Genomic DNA, 19,582 nt, shown 5'->3' on the forward strand with positions numbered 1-19,582 from the left:
ATTGAAAAGTGTCTAAATAGATTAGCTCTTATACAACTTTTTATATTATTTTTTATGTCAATGTAATATATAACCATTGTTAAACTATTAATTTTATAAAGAGAAAAATACAGAATTATATGCCAGGTAATTGCAGTTGCAGAAAGAAAGTGATAAAGGATTGAGTTGTGTGAGCTGTGGGTGTAATAATAATTATCTGATGACGAACTGGGAGTTGGTGTGTCTGTAACCCCCTCCCATTTCTCTTTTTTCCTATCTCTCTCTCTTTCTCTCTCTTTCTCTCTCTCTCTCTCTCTCTCTCTCTCTCTCTCTCTGTGTGTGTGATGGTCTATATAAATGGCTGGAGCTTCAGGTGGAAATCAGACGTATTGAAAGAGAAGCAGCTGAAGTTCCAGTAGCAGCAGAAGCTTCATCCAGTCCACCTGTTCTCCTCCTCTCCTCTCACAGTAAGTTCTGACCAGCTCAAACCAGTTTTTCTCTTTCTGTATTTAATACTATAAAACTTTTACAACCTACTAGTCTTGTGAAAGTGATGATTTAAGTATGATTTAAAGTGAAGGAACTGGGAAGTATATAGTTTTTGACTATTTAGCTCTTTGTATATATATAGGAGATCTCTTTAGTTTCTGAATCAGTTTCTCTGATTTTGCTATTTATAGGTATATATTTAAGTAAAATGAAAATTTTTGTTTCATTCTATAAACTACAGACAACATTTCTCTCAAATTCCAAATAAATATATATTCATTTAGAGCATTTATTTTCAGAAAATGAGAAATGTCAGAAATAACAAAAAAAAGACGCTGAGCTTTCAGACCTCAAATAATGAAAAAAACAAAACAAATACAAGATCATATTCATGAAATTTTAAGAGTTCAGACATCAATATTTGGTGGAATAACCCTGTTTTTTAATCACGGTTTTCATGCATCTTGGCATGTTCTTCTCCACCAGTCTTACACACTGCTTTTGGATAACTTTATGCCTTTACTCCTGGTGCAAAAAATTCAAGCAGTTCAAACAAGGTTTAATGGCATTTAATGTTTTTTTTTTTTTTATTAATTTATTTATTTATGTTATTTATATATTATTTAAAATTACTTATAGGAGAAATCTAATATTTTCTTAAAGAAAGAGCACAAAAACATCTAAAGTAAATAAATTATGCACTTTTTTATTAGACTTCTTCATGACTGCACTTAGTATAATAGTTGATATTTAAAGTATTCTTTTGACATATTAGTTTAAAGGGCTCAAATAACTTAAATCATTTGTTTTACTTAATTTTCCAAAAACGAATAGCTTAAAAGTAATTATCTGAGTACAAACAGCCCCAATCCAATCAAAACACACCTGCTAGACAGCAACCAAATGACAGACTGTACTGTCTGCAGTTCATATTTACAGGCTCCCTATCAGTGATCTGTTTTTACCTTTACTTTGATCTACAGGTGAGCAATATAACTATATTTTATCAGTATCAGTGATGCATGCTGTTCTGCATTACACTGTTGACACTTTTTTAAGGTGCTCAGAATGCTTGTTTAATTAATGCTATAAAAGGGCCACTTTGGTTCCATTAAAAAATAAGTTTGTATGTTTGTAACAGAGATGTTTGGGGTTGAAGGACATTTAAAAGGGTTCCCTAAAGGGAAAAGTCCTTAAAAATGTCTTAAATCTGCCTCCCAAAAGCCTTAAAAAGTGACTCATAAAAATACAATTTTACATGTATTTTTGCAATATGTTCTCTATTATTAAGCATTCCATTATTCAGGTATTCAATTGCACATTTTTTAAATGACAATTTAAAAAGCTCAGAATGCTGAGGCTTTGAGTGATGCTACTTAAGAACCAGGATTAACTGCAGTGTGTAAAGTAAAACTGTTTACTGTTTAAAACTGTTACATTTATGTTAGTTTGTCTATGTTATTATTAATTTGTAAAAAAAAAAAAAAAAATCACAAGCTTACTGTAATTATATGGTTTATTATTAATGTAAAAAACTAAACTGAAAAAGTTATTTAAGGCATGAATAATAATTTTTCACACATGTCTACAGAAATCTGCTTAATGACAGAATGTGATATGAATGTAAAATACATTACCACTCAAAATCATTCATAGGACTGAGGTGTGATATCATGTTGTGAGTAATAGCATAAGCTAGTCATAAATATTTCCAAATATTGCTTTATAAATGCATTATTTAATGCTTACGAATGTGTCATAAAGACTTTATATAGGTAGCCAGTCAAAAAAAAATCTGTAATCAAAGAGTCTTATCTACTTTGTTAAAGGTGTTTTTAGTGGCATCAATTAAAGAAGCATTTCTATAGCATCTTTATCTGGTTTGGTTGTAGAACATTGTGTGTTTGTTAGATGCGTGAATGAGAGGGAAGAACCGTTAACCCTCCTATTATGTTCATTTGTCAGGAACAGCAATGGTGTTCCCAGGTCAGTTTAACCCAGTGTATGTTTATTTATCCAAAATATATCTAAAACAAAAAAAAAAAAAATCTAACAAGCAATGTGAATATTTCATTACTAACTCCATTGCTAATTATTCCATCAATATTTAGTGCAATAGTGTTGCTTACCTTAAACAGATAATGGTTCAATTAGGATAATTCACTTGTTTTTCACAAAAAAATACATGTTCAAACTTATTTTAATGTTTCACTACTTTATTACTTTTGAAAGACCAACATATAAAACACCATAGTTTTACATTAAACATTAAAACACAACATTGCAATTTTCTTTTAGTTTAGTTTTTGTAGGGGGTGGTTGCAAATATGTGAGATGAACCATTTACATATTATATGTTGATTACACTGATTAAGACAAGCAGAAGAATTTTCGTCATAAAAAAATCCTTTTTTTTTCCCTAGATCTCTAAACTTTATAACTGGTCAGTTTGACCCGTAACATAACAGGAGGGTTAAATATATATATACTCACAGAACCCTTTGTAGCACATTTGTTTGTGTCCATTGTTCTTTTGTTATCTTTCTCATTACTGTTATTATACTGTACTGTTACTACTACTGTTATTGTTGTATGGTTTTGTTTACATTCTGCAGCTTTTTAGTGTCTGTATTTCAGTGTAGGATTAACATGGTGTGACACCCTATTGTTTTGATGCTCCCACAACATAGTCCTCACATAAAAATGCACCGTATTTTAAAATATATAATCTGTTCTGTTGTCAGATAATGGATTAAGAAGGATTAAAGGATTTAAAGATTAGTTTTACAGTATGAGCAAAATGCACAATAGTACCTAATGGTGAGGCTGTGATGATTACATTGTGATAACATTGTAGAAAAAGCATATTGTCAGTGTCCAATAAAAAACAGCAATTTTACAGGGAGGAGAACTTTTTTAACTTTCAATGGAAGTCAATGTAAAAAAAAAAAACTTATTTCAGGTCATTTTGAAGAATTTCTATTGGTCCCATTTATCAAGAAATGTTGATACAGTGTAAGGGACAGTTTTTGTGTTTAAATTATTTAGTAAACTAAAAATCGACAAAAATGGAGCATTGGGTATTGACAATATACAAGGTTGAAGCAATGTTGCACAACAGTAGAAAATGTTGTGCATATATGCAGGATAATAGAAATACATATTTGTTTGCAAAAAATCACCAAAAGAAAAAAAGAATGCTTTTTAATATATATATATATATATATATATATATATATATATATATAGGGCAACAATGCAAAAACAAGTAAAATATAAGCTTTAATTCACGTGCCTTTATTTGGTGGGGGAAAAAAATCACACATTAACCCTTTCAGACTCTGTGTCCATCACAATAGACATTGTTGTATTTAAATGTAATGTATCTAGTTTAGAACACTTTATTTCGTCATGTTTATTTCATGGTTTAATCATGGTTTGTGAAGTAAAAAGGTAAATAACAGTTATAAAAGTAACACAGGCTTCCAATGCAACACACATTTAAAAAAAATCTATATTATATGATAACATTTAGAATTGTACTGTATTAGCTTTTACAATAGAATACATCACTGATTCTTGTTTTGTGAGGATTACAGATAACAACATTCTTACCATCACTTGGGAATAATTCAGGTCTGAAAGGGTTAAGAAGAAATCTTTAAAATAAAATCTTGTGTGCCACAATAGTTGGCACCCCTTGTGTTAGTACTTTGTACAACATTCTTTTGACAACTAGACCGCACTCAATCTTCTCCTATAAATCTTTAACAAGTTGGGAACTGTAGCATCTAATTGGGTACTTTTTAATTAATCTATTAAATCCATGCAATATCAGTCAAATCTAAATTAGCGATGGGAGAGCTCTTGAAATCAGTGCTAGATCCACAAACTATCAAAACATCCTGCAATTTTCAGAAAAAATTCAACTTCTAGGAATAGCTTTCTAGGAAGCAGATGTGTAAGTGTGGGTTAGAGCTGAAGCTCTGCAGGATGGAGAATTGATCACTAGACTGGTGAAACATCCATTGGTCAGTCAGCACCATGGACAGCAGCTTCAGTCCACTGACTGTGATTACCAAATCACAGCTTTTCCGCTACAGCACTTTTTAAAATGATTTTATATTACAGTTTTCTGGATGAAAAACAGCAGATTCATACAGCAATATATTGGAGCAGGCATGTCAGAGGAGTAAAAACATAAAATGTTAATAGAATTACTATTATTACACTAAAGCTTATCTTTATACTGTATCTTTTGTGGCCCAAAAAATGATGTAACTTGGTAAACAGCAATACTACATGCAACTGCTCTTAGTTCTTTATAAGTCAGTTTATAAAAATATGAAATCTCCACCAACTCCACTGTTTTCTGTTCCATCACAGAGCTTATTATTTTGTAAGCACACATAGAACAACACCAACTGACTGTAAATAATAGGGGTGGGACAATATATTGATATTGTGATATATTGTATGATTTTCATCTACATGTTGTCAAATTTGCCATTTGCAGATTACTAATACTGTAAAATATGTACAAATATATATATTTTAATATAGGCACATTTTCTCATTTTCTCTTAGGTTTGTATTAGTGGCGCTGTGTTACTTTGTCTTTGTCACCCATTTCGATGATAGTTTATGAAATATATTTTGCAATATTTGGGTTATTTGTTATAGAATTGCAGGCACATTTTGTGTCTCCTACATAAACTTTAATACTTATTTAATAATACATTAATACCTAAATTTTTCTAACTATTAATAATGTTATATGTTATATGGATGTATATTTCAGGCACGATTTAAACACACAATATTATCTACATCACTTCCACCTATATATTATGGACTTTCTTATTATAGACTATTCATTTAACTCGAATTTTACATTAAAAATACTGTAGTAGTCAAAGGTAGAGTCACCTGGAATGTTCAGCTTTCAGTTAACAGCTGTGCTGAACTTATTACTTTTACTGAATGCGAGCGGCTGGTGGAGCAATGGAGACTTCAGAAGGGGAAACTCAGACCTCAGTAGCTTATTCACCTATTGTAAAAAAAAAAAAACAAAGTGTTTAGCCGTCTGTGAGCTGATGTATCAGAACCGAGTCGCTGCATTTTCCTCCGAGTGTGCTGTGATGCTACTCGGCAAGCTATGCTATTCAGCAATGCTAGCAGCTGAATGGGTGGGATAATTGGTCTAGCTAAATTTGGGGAACTAATGGGAGGGAACTAAAAAAATTTACGCAAGTCTGGTGGAGCATGGGAGACTTCAGAAGGGTAAACTCAGAGCTCCATAGTTCATTCACCCATAGTAAAAACAAAAAAGTGTAGTTGAAGTGAAGTGTCTGACTGAGCGCTCTCTCTCTCTCTCTCTGACTGAACATAACCTAGAATTGGATTCATCTGCTCTGAAAGGAGAACGCATCACACCCACCCAGTTTAAAATGATTCTTCCACATGCTCGGTGCAATTACCCATTCCCACCAGAGAGGGCCCTAAATATCAAAAAACTTACGGACATCAGCTTTAACTTGTAGAAAAAAATAAATAAAAAAATTGAATGAGAAGGTGCTAACTGATTCTGTATATATTTATATGTAGAACACTTTAATCAATGTAACGAGTCATTTCTTACTTCACTTCACTTCTTGGCTTATTCACAAAGAACAGCTACTCAGGTCAGTTATTCTGTAACAGTGCATCACTCATTATCACTGATGTTGCTGAGGTTTCAGCGTATCTATCCTCTTCTCCTGAGCAGATGACGGTCATGCTGAAGTCGTGGACGGTCGTCGCCGCCCTGCTGCTGTGTGTACTCCTATACCTCGGCACCATCGTGGATGCGTATCCCCCAAAACCAGAAAACCCAGGAGACGATGCGCCCCCTGAAGAGCTGGCCAAGTACTACACCGCCCTGAGACACTACATCAACCTCATCACGAGACAAAGGTGAGCCCAACCTGTCCTACAACAGTCGTAACAACAAGGGTAGAGCTTTTTCCTGTTCAGTTCAGATCAGATCAAACAGAGTTTATCCTGCTTTTGTTGGAGTAACTGTGCTGGAGTCTCTACTGTCCAGACAAAGCTTTCTACCACATTTTAGAGCATTGCTGTAAGGAACTAATAGCATTCAGCAACAAGAGCAGTGTTGGTTTGGTCAGGATGTTGGTTGGAAGGTGGTCTAAAGCGCTGCCACTATGATTAGGAGATTGCTGGTTTGAATCCTGATCATGCAGCTTGCCATCAGCTGCCGGAGCCCTGAGAGAGCACTGGCGCTGTTTCCCTTGATCACTCCTAGGGTGATGTTGATCAGCACAAGGCTTCTGTGAGCTGATGTATCCGAACCGAGTCGTCGCTGCGCTTTCCTCCAAGCATTAGCGCTGTGATGTTACTCAGCAATGCTGCATCAGCAGCACCTCATAAAGAGGCGGTGGCTGACTTCACATGTATCGGAGGAGGCATGTGCAAGTCTTCAGCTTCAGTCTTCCTTGTGTTGTGACATCTCTAGTGCTGGGGGATATAAAAAAAGTTTCTTAAGGAACTTTTGGTGGTTCTTCAGTTTGAAACTGTGGAGGAAAACCTTTAATGCATAAAATATGACATTATGAATCAGGATTCCCCCCCCCCCCCTAACAGTTTAATTCTTTTTTCAGGCTTATAAAAAATGATATAGTTTTTTTTATTATTATTTTAAATGTAATCCTGTACTTAAGTAGAAAGCATACATTTGAGCGTTCTCATACAAGTATTCTAAGTATTGCATTAACAGCCCAATTAATAATAATAAAAAAAATCTATATTTCACTATTAAATTAAGTAAAATAGAAACTTTGATGCTGTAGAACAAATATTACCCACCTGCACAGATGCATATTTGTACATGCATTTTACAAGAACCCCAGAGATTGGTGGACTTTTTACATTTCTGTCAGCCATGTTGCTTTACGATACAGTTTGTTGCACTTGCAATTATTGACCAAATAATTGTGTAATGTGTAAAGTGTGTGGTATGTATATAAGTTTATGTGTGTATAAAGGTGTGTGTGACTGTGCCCAGACATGGATTAGCACTCTGTCCTGGGTAAATGCTAGTGCCCGATGCAGTCCTCCAGGTGGATGGGGGTTGTTTCTGGTTGAGAGTACGCTGTGCGCTATTGGCTGCTGCTTCTCACTGGTGTGGGGATGAGTGCTGAGTATGAATAGTTGTGTTCAATATGTGTAAATTCTAAAGCGTTATTGGGTTTCTAGAAAGAAGTTATCTATATAAGTTGAACTTTATTCATTCATTCATTCATTCATTTATTCGTAAAAATATTGATATTTGACAACATATAAACAACAAACAAAATGCTAAAATATACTAAAGATCAACATATTGTCCCACCCTTATTATTTACAGTGAATTGGTGTTATTCTCCATATGCTTACTTAATACTAGATTTCATATTTATTAAAACTTGTGGCTAATTTATAAAGTATTAAGAGCAGTTCCATTCAAATGAAATCAATATAACTCAGGTAGTGAAATGATTTTAGAGGCCCATGATTTCATCGTCCACCAAATCTGGCAGCAATCCCTGCAGTCAGAGTGCATAAAAAATATATATAAATATTCCAGCTTTTTGAGTATTTTTTTTTTATTCTTGCGCTAACAGTATACTAATAATACCAGTAATTGACCTATTACTCACTCATCATTCTCATAACAATAAAAAAAAAATGATCACACCATCCCATTCCCAATTTTAATACAGATTATGAGCATCTTGTGGCCCCCTCATGCTTCATCACCGCCGGCCATTTCCCGCTCTTCCTGCAGCCGTTTATATTCCCTCGCGCAGTCTGACGCAGACGAATCTTGCAGGACTGCAGCTGGAGACTGAAATATGATTACAGGTTATTCTCAAAGCACTGATGGCTCTACTTCTCGGTATGAAACCCCAGCAGATCCAGCCCTGAGTGGTCCAAAATCCAATCCCAAACAATCCAATGCCCCTCGTAGATCCGTTTACGCGGCCCCTTCAGCATCGCCCGGGAGCTCCGACTTTATTTAGGCGTTTATGATTTCCGTAAAGGTCCTGACATTTGAAGCGGAGAGCAACAATACACTCTATTCAGCAGAATGAACTTATCTACTCTACACCTGACTTATGCATCACCATTTATATAGAGTCCAGCTGAAGACAATGAGTTACACCAAAAGAACTCTGGTTTTGGAGCTGGTTCTGTTCAGACTGATAAGAAATTTTGGTGCTTTTCAGTGAACCAGCCAGTATTTGCATCAGTTTAAATGGAACCAAATATACATCACTTCCTATCTCCAGCATTATATCAGAAACTGACAGCAAACTGCTAAAGGGAGCACGTGAGTGACTCCTCAATGAATAGATCTGAATGGAGCTAATCGGCCTAGAAAGTACAATAATAAGAACTATAGACTTAGCAAGGACATTCCAGGTAGTTTGGGACGTAGAACAATGTATTTTTTTAAAAAGACAAAGAAACATACCTATATATTTTAATTTTTCTACACTAACCAGGTTTTAGGCAGTAGATTAACAAGCATTACTGCTACTGATGCTTAAGATACACCCAGAACACGTTTAAAAGGATTATATCTGGAGCTTAAAAGCATTAAAAATTATGTCTACAGAGCTGAAACAAACGATATTGCTCTGTGTCGAGGAAATGAGCGCAACTTTTAGTATAGAAAAGTATCAATTTATAAACTATGATTTTGCTCAATTGCTCCATATGAACCCATTTATTTTGGAAACTTAGAACAGATTCTGATGTGTGAATTCTCCTGCTGGCTTCTGTACAACTAGATAGATAGCCAATAGATGTTGTAAAACCTACTATTCTTTGGTTCCAGCTGGGAACACACTTTTCAGGATCCAGAACCTATTTTTGTGGGTGGTAATGCACCAAACTTTTCAGATGTGTAAATCAGAAAGGAACCGGTTCTACATTGGTGGAAAGGGGCTATGAGTGGCAGATGTTCCCATTGCCTGTTGCACATCTCACAAAACCAGACCAAATGTTAGTGTCCACTGATTACAACATAAAACTATTCAGACGACCTTAATCAATGCAGCATGGTTAAGGTAGATCAGAGGAAGCATTGATTTTAAACATCTAAACTTTGTTTTACTTTGTGTACAGTGTTAACATCATAGTGATCACCTCTTCCTAAAGATAGATTTACACCAGTAAACGCATATGAACCTAGAGGCCTGCAGAGGGAAGGTACACTATTTGAGTTATTTGGATACTTTGGATTATTTTCAACATTAAAATGGGATCTTTGAGTTGAATCAATATATTATATTGAGTTTAGTGTGTTTATATTGCTGATTGGATAGTAATTGGCACAGCTCTAAAAAAGACACAATCCAACAATAAAACAAAGCACTACACTGATATTGGCTTTTACATGGTCTTTTCTTTTACACCACTTTTCTATTGGCTCCCAGCAACCTATATTTGCATATTGGGCAAATAGTAGTTGCATGATTTTACCACTTGACCACTTAAAAATAATGAGTTTTTTGGATTTTGCCTAATTGAAAACCTCTGGAATATAATCAAGAGGAAGATGGATGATTACAAGCCATCAAACCATCAAGCTGAACTGCTTATTTTTTTGCACCATGAGTGGCATAAAGTTATCCAAAAGCAGTGTGTAAGACTGGTGGAGGAGAACATGCCAAGGTGCATGAAAACTGGTGGAGTTGTTCCACCAAATATTTATTTCCTGAACTCTTTTTTGTTGTTTCAGCCATTTCTCATTTTCTGCAAGTAAATGCTCTAAATGAGAATATTTTATTTGGATTTTTGGGAGAAATGTTGTCCGTAGTTTAAAGAATAAAACAACAATGTTCATTTTACTCAAACATAAACCTATAAATAGCAAAATTAGAGAAACTGATTCAGAAACTGAAGTGCTCTCTTAATTTCTTTCCAGAGCTGTATGTTACATACACACAGAGACAAGGTCCACACTTGTGAATCAGTTCACTCAGCTGCCGATCATTCTGAAGCACACGGACGTTCAGTCAGTCGTGACTCCGGCAGATAACTGCATGTCTCTTCATATTGTAATGCTCAGCTGGACGCAGGTGGAACTCAGCGGTGGTGCCGCCTCGCAAACCACTGCCATATCAGCTTTTCCTCAGACGGCCTGATGCAGCAGGCAGGAGAAATCTGAGCATAAAATTGCTTTATCAGTGAGAACGCTGATGGCATGGCTCTCCGAGCGAGAGAGCTCTGTCCTGAGAACAGCAGCGTTTTACGTCCACTTGACAAAAAAACAGAAACCCTGCGAATAAATGTCTTTTTGATTTAAGAATATATATAATGTATTCCTATGGGTGAGTGTCCAGATACCGCTAAATCCTATACTTCAGCTGCTGATTTAACTCTGTAGATCCTGTACTCCACATTTCTTCACTTACATATACAGCTCTGTGGAAAAATAAGAGACAACTTAAAAAACATCAGTTTTTAAGTTTACCTATTTATATGTATATATTTGAGTAAAATGAACATTGTGGTTTTATTCTATAAACTACTGACAATATTTAATTCAAGTTACAAATACAAGCATTGTCATTTAGAGCATTTTTTTTTGCAGAAAATGAGAAATAGTAGTAGGTACAGAGCTTTTAAATCTTAAATAATGCAAAAAAACAAGTTCATATTATAAACAACAATGCTAATGTTTTAAGAGTTTAGATTATTATTTGATGGAATTACCCTGATTTTTAATCACAGCTTTCATGCGTCTTGGCATGCTCTCCTCCACAAGTCTTTCACACTGCTTATTCCACTCCTGGCACAAAAAATCAAGCAGTCCAGCCTTATTTAATGGCTTGTGACCATCCATCGTACATCTTACATGATTACATTCAGAGATTTTTCAATGGGGTTCAGGTCTGGAGATTGACCGTCAACTTATTTGAATGTCAGTCAGCAACCGCAGGACGACATCAAGTGACCTATAAAAAGAATGGCAAATGGCAGCTGGTGCGAAGTGCATGGAAATAACAGTTCAAAACAAACTCTTAGAAGCAGGACTCAAACTAAACTAGAAAAAGGATCTTCTTTACTGACAAGCAAAGAAGAGCCAGGCTGAAGTTTGATAAAGATCATAAGAATTGTACTATAGAGGACTGGAGTAAGATCATCTTCTCTAATGAGTCCATTTTTCAGCGTTGCTCAACACCTGGCCATCAAATGTTTAGATGAAGACCTGCAGAGGTGAACTTGCACCCACTGTGAAATTTGGTGGAGGATCAGTGATGATCTGGAGATGCTTCAGCAAGGCTGGAATTGGGCAGTTTCCTCTTGCAGATAATGCATACATCAAGCCGCATACAAGATTATCCTGGAAGAAAACTTGCTTCCTTCTGCTTTGGCTGTGTTACCCAACTCTGGGGGAACTTATGGCATAAGGAGTGGCATAAGTTCACCCAAAAACTGGTGGAGAGCATGCTGGGACACATGAAAGCTGTGATTAAAAATCTGGGTTATTCTACCAATTATTATTCTTAGAAAAAACTTTAGTATTGTTGTTGTTTCTAAATGAATATGAACTTGTTTTCTTAGCATTACTTGAGGTTTGAAAGCAATAATATATATTAAAATTCCTGATTTTTTTTTAAGGTAAAACACATTCAAATATTTACATAATCTCAAATATTTATTTTGTAAACAGACCAAGTCTCACTGTCTCAACACATGGATGGCATGCAATACATTCTTTTTAGTATACTAAAAAGAATGTATTGCATGCCATCCATGTGTTGAGAGAGTGTAATATATATGTGTGTTTTAACTAAAAATATTAAAATTTCAGGAATTACAATATATTATGTAACATAAATTATTTGAGTAATATTGTATAAATTTAGTCAATGTAATTAGGTTATATTATATGCAGAAATTAAGTAAATACCAGCAAATTCAGAAAGTTGCGAAACATTTTTTACTCAAGTAAATTTAACTCATAATTTTTTTCAGTGTATACTTTAAAATATATTATAGTATATATATATATTTATTATATAGTTTTTTTTATTAATTTGAAAACTGAGAGAGAAAAAAATACAGTTAAAATACTGTAAAATGTATAGGGTAAAGCCTGTAAAAAAAAAAAAAAAATTAACAGTGCACATTCCACCTACCCAACCTAAACCAAGACTAATTAACTCAGGTCCATCTTCTCTGTAGTGTTATTGCTGTCAGTTCTCCTCCAGATTCTTCCACAGCAACATGGCCAGAGCTCATCAGGCTGAACTGTATTAGAGGCACTGGACTGGAACACTAGTCCAGTTTTCATTTGTGAAGATGAGGCTTCATTATAGGTTCATGTTCTCTGTGACTTCAGATAAAGTATGGAGAAAAAACAGTGTTCCTGCCAACTGTACCATTCAGATGATTCCATTCTCACTGACTCTCTTATTCTCTCTTATTCTCTCTCTCTCTCTCTCTCTCTCTCTCTCTCTCTCTCTCTCTCTCTCTCAGGTATGGGAAAAGGTCCACTCCAGAGGGAGTGATGGCAGACCTGCTATTTGGAGAAAGCAATGAGCACAACCAGCGGTCAAGGTGAGTCCTGTAACATCATGTAAACTTTAAAAACTTCATGACACATTTCTCTACTAAAGCTGTAAGATGGGTCTATAATATCAAACAGATGATGAAACAAAAATGAGCAACGAAAAAATACATTTAAAACACAAAACAGCTCAAACATTTTGTCACCTTACAACCTCAAACTTAATTGTACACATCAAAAAATCTGAAAATTGTGACTCTAAAACCCCTAACCAATTGGCTTTAGACGTCAATTAATTAGTTAATACAGTCACGGACGTAATTTTGGGGGACGGGGGGGGACATGTCCCCTGCACTTTTTCAATAGAGACGGATCAAGCGCTAGGACCCAGCAGAAAACGACCGCTCAAGTGGATCCATTTTCCCTTTAGACCGCACACAAACTCATCCACTGGCTCTGCCGTTTCTTGCTAACGTATCATTGGACGCACCGGCTGTCACTCCATCTGGTTCTAGACAGCGCATGGGCTTCAAACTGTTCTGTATTGTCCAGAATCCATGTTCGCCCGTGGCTGTAAGTTCTTAAAATGTTGTGTGTTTATTCTGCTTGGGTCATGTCAGCTAGACAGATTTAATATTTAGTAGAGGTTTAATTTACCATTTGAAATATGTCTGAGTTTTTTCCTCAGACTAGAACCGTACCATCAAAATCTATGACTGTCGCACTGTTCATATGTCACATATAAATATCAATATTATGCATCAAATATATTTTTGTCAGGTGACAGACAGTGGTGATGGTGAAAGAGATACAGGAGGAGATGCTGGAGGAGGTAGAGCAGGAGAGACTGAAGGAAATGGAGGAGCAGAGATTAGATTTTTTTATAACGAAAATAGGATTTTCTTTCCGGTTCTCTGTTACACTCATTTAAAATAAAATGTATGATCCGCACTTGCATAGAATTATGGATATTTTATTCAATTTCTCCCATTCTCTTGTCAAAATAATTCAATTTCTGCTTTTTAACTCAAAAAATCAGGCTATGTAATGTTATGTAAGGTAATGCTATGTTATAATGTTCTGTAAATGAGGATGAAAATGAAAGCTTCTAGATTGTAGTTTAGCTGCAATAATGCTTTGAGGTCAATATTACACAAGCCATTTGTGTCCCCCCCACCTCTGAAATCAAAATTTTTCCTCCATGAATACAGTCCAACTGTGTGTAATTCAATCAACCTTTATTGTTTACTCGGAAAAAACATTGAGGGTGACCCTCATTTACAATGTTGCTGAGCAATTAACGGCAGTATAAATACACCTGTTCTGTGAAGGCATCAGTGGTTCGTTAGAGAACACTAGTAAATAAACAGCATCATGAGGACTAAGGAACTCACCAGACAGGTCAGAGATAAAGCTGTGGGAAGTTTAAAGCATTGGTTAGGTTAAAAAAACATATTCCAAGCTTTGAGCATCCCAAGAAGCACTGTTCAATCCATCATCCAAAAATAGAAAAAGTATTCTACACCTGCAAACCTAGCACATCATGGCCGTTCACCCAAACTGACAGATTGAACAAGGAGAGCACTGACCAGAGAAGCAGAATAGAGGCCCATGGTCACTCTGGAGGAGCTGCAGAAATCCACAGCTCAGATGGGAGAATCTGTCCACAGGACACCTATAAGTATAAATCTGGCCTTTATAGAAGAGTGTCAAGTAGAAATCATTTGTTGACATAAGAAGTGCTGTTTGTAGTTTGCCACAGGCCATGTAGGGGACACAGCAAACATGTGGAAGATGGTGCTGAGGTCAGATTAAACCAAAGTTAAACTTTTCGCCCTAAATGTAAAGCGCTATGTGTGGTGAAAAATGACACTCCTCATCACCCTGAACACACCATCCCCACCCACAACATTGAGGTGGCAGCTCTGTGCTGTATTGATATATTACTTTAGCTGGGACAGGAAGCTGGTCAGAGTTGATGGGAAGATGTATGGAGGTAAATACAGGGCAATTCTGGAACAAAACCAGTTGGAGGCTGCAAAACATTTACAGTAAACCTTACAGTAAGACAATGACTCTAAACATACAGTACAGCCGGAGCTACAGTGGAATGGGTTAGATAAAATAATATTCATGTGTTAGAATTACCCAGTCAAAATATTGACCTAAATACCACTGAGCTTCTGTAGTAAGACATGCCATGAAAATTGCTGTGAAAACTGATCTTGAGCTGTTTTGTAAAGAAGAAGAATGGGGCAAAGATCTCGGTCTATAGATGCACAAAAAGCTGGTAGAGACATACCCCAAAAAAAGGGGGGCTAAATACATTTGGATGTCAGGGTTTTTCATCCACCACATTTTCTATACTGCAAAATTTATTAATTAATAAAATGTGAAAAAGAGATACGAAAAGACATTTTTGAGTTAAGAATAATGTAGCATGATACAAGTCACATTAAGCGGCTTATCTGTCGACATACGAAACTTTAAAATGCTCTTAAAATGACTCTGTGCTCTCCCAGAACTGTCTGGTGTGTTTGTGCTCCCAGATGTGTGGTGGATGCTCTTGGGGAGGCGGGGGGAATTCAGCCTATTATAATGTGAGCCACTGCTCAGCCTTCCTGGAACATCTGAACTGCAAACAACAAAGCCATAAAAATACTCTAAAAGACAATCATCTAACGTTTCTACAAATGACATGATTCAATGGAAACATGGACTTATTTCACATTTTTTTTTCTTTCTTTCTGATGAAATCTTTAAATTGTGCACAACACTGATGGAATCCCCGGCTACTATCTGCCACTTCTGTCATATCATGGATGAATGAACTGTTCCAATCTCACAGACACAGACAGGGCCAACACCACACAGAAGCCTCTAAACTCATACTGAACAGCAGATAGAGTTTCAAGCAGTGTTTGTGTTTGTGCTTCATGCAGTTTCTTAATCCTAAATTCATGCATCAGAAATGTTGTCCATCTCTGACAGGAGATGAGATCGTTTTTGGGAAAGTGAACTAAAAGCACAGAACCATTTCGCTGTGTGTGATTGTGTGTGTGAGTGAGTGAGAAGTTGAGAGGAGAGTAGCTGATGAATTTTTCACACCTGTAAGGAGAGCAGGGACAGATGGGATGATGGCTCCTCTCCTCCCCGAGCCCGTTAGGACGGCAGTGGGTTTGAGGACGTGACGCATGCTGAATCTCTGAGAGGCTCTGACATTTAACACTTGATTTAATTAGCCTTCACAGCGACGGGAAGTGGCACGGGGGAGAGAAAAACTGCAGACAAAGAGGTTAAAAGAAAGGCTTTCTGAATGGCCTTTTACTGCTGCCTTTATTCCTTACACCTTATTCATTCAGATCCACGGAGAGCCTCAGATTAGATTCTTAAATCTCTATCTAATAGGAGTAAATCTGAAGCAGATAAACTGCACTGCTCCCCAAAGACCCAAATAAAAAGCCTACTAGCAGCAGAATAGCATTGCTAAAATGCAATCAAATAAAGAACACAAACACGTTTAAGCAACTAAAGACTTTAAGAAATGAAATGTACTGTAGTAGAGCAAACAAAGCAAACACTGTACTATAGTGAAAATATGGGTACTGAATCACAATGTAACTCAATTAAAAGAGAAGATAAATTTATTCCATGCAAGTACAGGTACTGTATCACAATCTAACTTAACAGAAAGAGCAGAAACTGTACTATAGTGGAAATATGGGTATTGTATCACAATGTAACTCAATTAAAAGAGAAGATAAATTTATTCCATGCAAGTAAAGGTACTGTATCACAATCTAACTCAATTGAAAGAGCAGAATCTGTACTATAGTGAAAATATAGGACCTCTTTCACAATGTAACTCAATTAAAAGAGCAGATACAGGGCTCTGGTGAAAGTTCAAATACTGCATAACAATCTAACTTATCTGAAAGTGAGTGGAAACTGTAATATGCTTACAGTACATGTATTTTATATCAGTCTTACCCAATTAAAAAAGCAGAGAAACTGTAATATAATAAAATTACATGTACTGTATCACAATTTAAATAACTGAAAGAGCAGAACCTGTATTATAGTGAAAATACAGGTACTGTATCACAATCTAACTCAACTGAAAGACCAGATACTGTACTATAGTGAAAATACAGATACTGTATCACAATCTAACTCAACTGAAAGAGCAGAACTTGTATTATAGTGGAAATACAGGTACTGCATTACACAAATACAGATATAGTGAAAGTACAGGCACTGTATCACAATCTAACTCAACTGAAAGAGCAGAACCTGTATTTTAGTGAAAATACAGGTACTGTATTACACAAATACAGATACTCTATCACAATCTAACTCAACTGGAAGAGCAGAAACTGTACTATAGTGAAAGTACAGGTTCTGTATTACAATCTAACTCAACTGAAAGAGCAGAACCTGTATTTTAGTGAAAATACAGGTACTGTATTACACAAATACAGATACTCTATCACAATCTAACTCAACTGAAAGAGCATAAACTCTACTATAGTGAAAGTACAGGTTCTGTATTACAATCTAACTCAACTGAAAGAGCAGAACTTGTATTATAGTGAAAATACAGGTACTGTGTCACAAAAACACAGGTACTCTATCACAATCTAACTCAACCGAAAGAGCAAAAACTTATTATAATTATTATTATAATCTAACTCAACTAAAAAAGTAAACTGACAGAGCAGGAACTGTTCTATATTAAAGTAAAGATACTATATCACAATCTAATTCCATTGGAAGAATAGAAACTGTACTACACTATAAGTATAATACAGTATCACAATATAACCCAATTTAAAAACAAAGAACTAATGTAGTAAATGTCAAGGTACTGTATCACAATTTAACTCAATTCAAAGAGCAGAAACTGTACTATATTGACAGTATGAGTACTGTAAAACAATGTAACTGAAATAAAAGTGAGGAGAACCTTATTATATTAAATAAAGGTGGGGGTAATATATTACAATATAACTCAATTAAAACTGTACAGAGAAAAGCATTTTTTGAAATGCAATTCAGTATAAGTACACTCTAAAAAACAGAGGTACGATATGAGTACTTTTTTGTACTCGAAGGTACACTCTTTATAATTGTACCCTCAAAGGTACAATATTGGTCTTTACGGGGTCAGATTTGTTCCCTCTGAAGTACAAAGTCATTTCTAACAGCAATAAGTACAAATTTGTACCATTTAACCAGCCAAAGGGTACATTCAGTATTCTGCATCACTGTACTAATAAACAGTATATATTTAAATAGCACATTTTTTATTTGAAAGCCAGACAATTTTGGATCATCAAGTTTTTGAGCCATATTCAGTTGATGATAACGTTTATAATCTTTATGATCTTTACTGCCACAAAAACCATGGGTACAAAAAAGGACTTTCACTGAAAGGTACTTTTTTGTGCCTCAATATAAGGTACAGCCCCAGCGACAAGCTTTGTACTCTTTTAAGTACAAATCTGTACTTATATTTCTTAGAGTGTACAACTATTTACTGTCAGTAATTTGTATTATATTTGTAGTCCAATACAAATCTTCCAGAAAAACACATACAGTAAACACTTTTTTTGTCAATTATCAATTATATTCCACGTATTTCCCATTCCTGTTAATAATAATATAATGTATCTACTAAAACCTACTCTTCATTCAGTTGTCAGTAAATTAGTGCTGTTATTAATATATAAATCAGTCAAAAATGAAACGCAGTGAATCATTTGTCATGTTGTTTCTTTTTCAGATATGATGACTCGTTCACATGGTGATGGTCAGCCCTTTCCACTCTGCTCTCCTGTGCCTCCACAGAAACCCTGCAGAAAACCCACATTTCAGCCGAAAGTCTCTCCAGCTGTCTCTCCACCTGTCTCTCCAGCTGTTCCTCATCCACACTGAGATCCTCCACTGTCTCTAACTCAAACTGTACATAATTTATTACTACACTTGGAATATTTGTGAGAATATGTGTGTGTGTGTGTGTGCTTCACTGTGTCTTACAGAGGATATATTCTTTTTGTTTGTACATATTTATGACTGTGATTAAAGATGTTACCTGATGACGTGCCATCTGAACTGCTGTGACTGCCAAAACATCAGCCTCAGATTAAATGAACAGTTCTGCAAAAATGCAAAGTATGGTGATTGATCAGTGATTCAGATTGAGATTCATTCGATCAGTGTAGACGGGTTTTGTATCTGTGATATAGGTGTTTCTTTAATTTACAACAACATATGCTAGGCTAAACTTGCTAACAAACACTGAAAATACGTTGCATTCCAATTACCTTGAATTTTGGAAGTTGGAGCTGGGAATGAAATCACAACAAGTTTGACTGAATTCCAGTTAAATATACAGTGCAGTGTGAAAGTATTTTCCGTGCTACTAATTTCTTTATTTTGTTTGCTTTTTTTTAAATCATATTTATAGTTTAAATATTAACAAACATAAATCATATCATTAATATCAGACAAATATAACCTGAGTAACTATAAAAAAAAAACAGTATA

At 35.4% G+C, this 19,582-nt stretch overlaps 1 protein-coding gene across 1 annotated transcript; it reads left to right on the top strand.

Annotated features, from left to right (window-relative positions):
- The first annotated feature begins 356 nt into the window (after positions 1-356).
- pyya (peptide YYa) lies at positions 357-19,201 on the top strand. The gene is made up of 4 exons (XM_022671994.2): positions 357-446; positions 6,236-6,423; positions 13,003-13,083; positions 18,819-19,201. The coding sequence occupies exons 2-4, from the start codon at positions 6,236-6,238 to the stop codon at positions 18,841-18,843; spliced, it is 294 nt and encodes a 97-aa protein (XP_022527715.1). The 5' UTR covers positions 357-446; the 3' UTR covers positions 18,844-19,201.
- The last annotated feature ends 381 nt before the right edge of the window (positions 19,202-19,582 follow it).

Source organism: Astyanax mexicanus, chromosome 19 (assembly GCF_023375975.1).
Source record: "Astyanax mexicanus isolate ESR-SI-001 chromosome 19, AstMex3_surface, whole genome shotgun sequence".
In the NCBI taxonomy this organism is placed as follows: Eukaryota; Metazoa; Chordata; class Actinopteri; order Characiformes; family Acestrorhamphidae; genus Astyanax; species Astyanax mexicanus.